The 2,656-nt window shown below is 33.1% G+C and overlaps 2 protein-coding genes across 3 annotated transcripts in view; both read right to left on the bottom strand.

The window, feature by feature from the left end:
* Positions 1 to 353, bottom strand: part of LOC118748282 (E3 ubiquitin-protein ligase ariadne-1) — a 1,452-nt gene extending 1,099 nt beyond the window's left edge. The window contains exon 1 of the mRNA XM_036482658.1: positions 330 to 353. Coding sequence (XP_036338551.1) covers positions 330 to 353 — 24 coding nt within the window. The remainder of the gene's footprint in view (positions 1 to 329) is intronic.
* Positions 1 to 2,656, bottom strand: part of LOC118748503 (synaptic vesicle glycoprotein 2B) — a 61,097-nt gene that overhangs the window by 25,384 nt on the left and 33,057 nt on the right. The gene's annotated exons all lie outside the window — the stretch shown is intronic.

Here is a 2,656-nt window from a genome sequence, read left to right as displayed (position 1 = left end):
AATAAAGCCATCAATGAATTGCCATTATTTGAGAAACAATATATGGAGAGCTTACAAAACTAAATAGCACATACATACATACATAGTATGTATGTACGTACTTAAAATTTAAAACTTTGTCGCCTATTGCTACTTAATGTCTAAATATAATAATCACTCATACGCCCATGCATTCATATGCATGTACGAGTAACTGTGACTGACGAGTTTTTGTTGTTGTTATTTTTGTTGTTGCGAATGGAAGAAGAAGGAATCTGCTGGTCTAATAACACCACCTTGTATTAATTCGCCTTGATACAAACATACGTAATTCATACATACATACATACCCAACCGGAAAAGTTGTAATGCATTACATGCGTGATAAATAATGTAATGTATTTCTTATGAGTTCTCGGTTATATTATTGCTAACTATGTAACCAGCATTCTAATGTATTCAAAAAGTTCCAAAAATTTCATATTAAAACACATTCATTTCTCGATACTAGGTAATGCACACTTGAATGCCCCACTTTCCTCAGGACATAGGCCTGGGGAAAAAATGCATTTTCGAATATGAAAAGGGTTGTTTTACTGATTATTTTTTCGATTAATATACATTAAATTTTCCCACTGGGTTTGTAGTTTGTTATTTGTAGTTTCACAGCAAAGCAATAAACAAACTACTGTTGCTTTGCTGAGGCTATGCTGTCGCTGTGCTGCCGCAAATTGCTTATGAACTATTCGATAGCTGTCGGAGCTTCACAGCAAAGCGGCAGCCAAGCATAGGCTATTTTTTTTTTTCTATTGCTTTGCTTTTGCTATTATGATATGCCGAAGTTGAATAATATCAAAAGTAAATAAAATAAAAAAATTACAGCACTTTCAAACCCTGGCCTAAAGTTTAATCAGAAAATTTCGCCGAAAAGTATCCTCGAGCAGCGAGTTCTCGACTCAAAAGTCGGTCTTTTAATGGGCTGCAACTTTCGAAACCGGATGGGGAATAGCATAATATTTCGTTAGCTATTTGAAAGTATAAAGGTTTTTTTTAGAAAAAATTTGTCGGAAAACAATTTTAGAGCAAGAAACAGGAAAAGCGACCGTTGCCTTCTCGAAAGGTCTTAAATATCTTAACCGTTATTCCGATTTTTTTTTTAAGAATATAGACGCGTCATCGAATTTCCAATCTCGTGCATATAATACTTTTGTGGAACGCCCCAAAAGTGTAACTTCCAGCGTTTTGCGACTAACGGAAATCAAATCAAATTTTATAAATTTTTATAAAATATTTGCACGCAATTTCCATTATTCGTTTTTAAACTATTAGTTGTGGAATTCCTCCTAGATTCACAAAATAGATTCAGATTTTCTAAAAACTTAAATTGTAACTTTTTATTTAGAAAAATGTGTAAAATTTCAATCTTTAATTTGTTTCGAAGCCCAAAAAAATAAAAGGGGGCACGGCAAAAGCGTTTTCACATTTGCCAATATTAGACAAAAGCTCCTTCTATCCATTCGTGTCTTTTTTGTTGGCGAAGTCGCGCGATTTTTTAATTATTTTTATATTTTGTCGGGATTTCTAGTCTGGATTGTGTCTTGTCGGGATTATGTATGGTCGGGATTTGGTCGTATCTGGATAATGTCTTTCGGGATTCTGTATTTCGGTATTTTGTATATCGGGATTTCATTATACACCCAGAAAAAGTATCAAACGAAAAACAATTTCGAAAATTCAAGTATTACAACAAACATTTCGAGTATTACAAACGAAGTAGCGTGCCGACAGTTTGAGAGGCCTGGAAACATGAAATATCGGCATGAAAAAATTACTTAACCTAATATTTTTATATTTGGGAGAAACCTATACAGGTTTAGCTCTTTAAAACCCGTTTTAGAAATTTTCCAGATCCCAAAACTTCTCCAGAAAAATTCGCGGAAAATTAGCAAATTCTCCACGGAAATTTCGCTATTTTTAGAGGCTGAAATTTTCAAAACCGAATGGGGAACGACGTAGAAATTCAGCAGCCATTAGAAACGGAAAATATTTTTTTGAAAATTTAATCAAGAAAAATTTTAGACGGAAGAAATAGCAAAACAGCCATTAATCTTCTTGAAAGTTCTAAAAACCCTTTTTAACCGTTATTCCGATTTTTTTTAAAGTACCGCAGTCGACGCCTCATACGATTTTGAATCCCATGCATATAAAATTTTTGTGAAAACCCCAGTCGGAACGCGCCAAATATGCAACTTCCGGTGAGAAAAGTGCTCGTACGAATAACGGAAATCAAGTCCAATTTTGTAAATTTTTATAAAATATTTGCACGCAAATTTGTAAATTTGTAAAATTTCAGTTTTTAATTTTTTTCGGACCCCAAAGAAAGGTAAAAGTGGGCACGGCAAAAGCGTTTTCACATTTGCCAATTTTAGATAAAAGCTCCTTCTTTCCATTCGCGTCTTTTTTGTTGGCGAAGCGAATGTTTTTGATAGAAAAAACGTATTAAAAAAAAAAAATACGGATATCAAGCCAATATTCGTTTTTATACGATTAGTTAGGAAATTCGTTCTTGATTCATAAAATAGTTTCATATTTTCTAAAAATTGAAAAGTAACTTTTTAATTAGAAAAAAATGTAGAATTTCCGTTTTTAATTTTGTTCGGGCCCCAAAAAAGGATAA

Source organism: Rhagoletis pomonella, unplaced genomic scaffold, assembly GCF_013731165.1.
Source record: "Rhagoletis pomonella isolate Grant_MI unplaced genomic scaffold, Rhpom_1.0 Rhpom_scaffold_00013, whole genome shotgun sequence".
In the NCBI taxonomy this organism is placed as follows: domain Eukaryota; kingdom Metazoa; phylum Arthropoda; class Insecta; order Diptera; family Tephritidae; genus Rhagoletis; species Rhagoletis pomonella.
The sequence above is the reverse complement of the archived record's forward strand: the minus strand, read 5'-3'. Positions and strand labels throughout refer to the sequence as shown.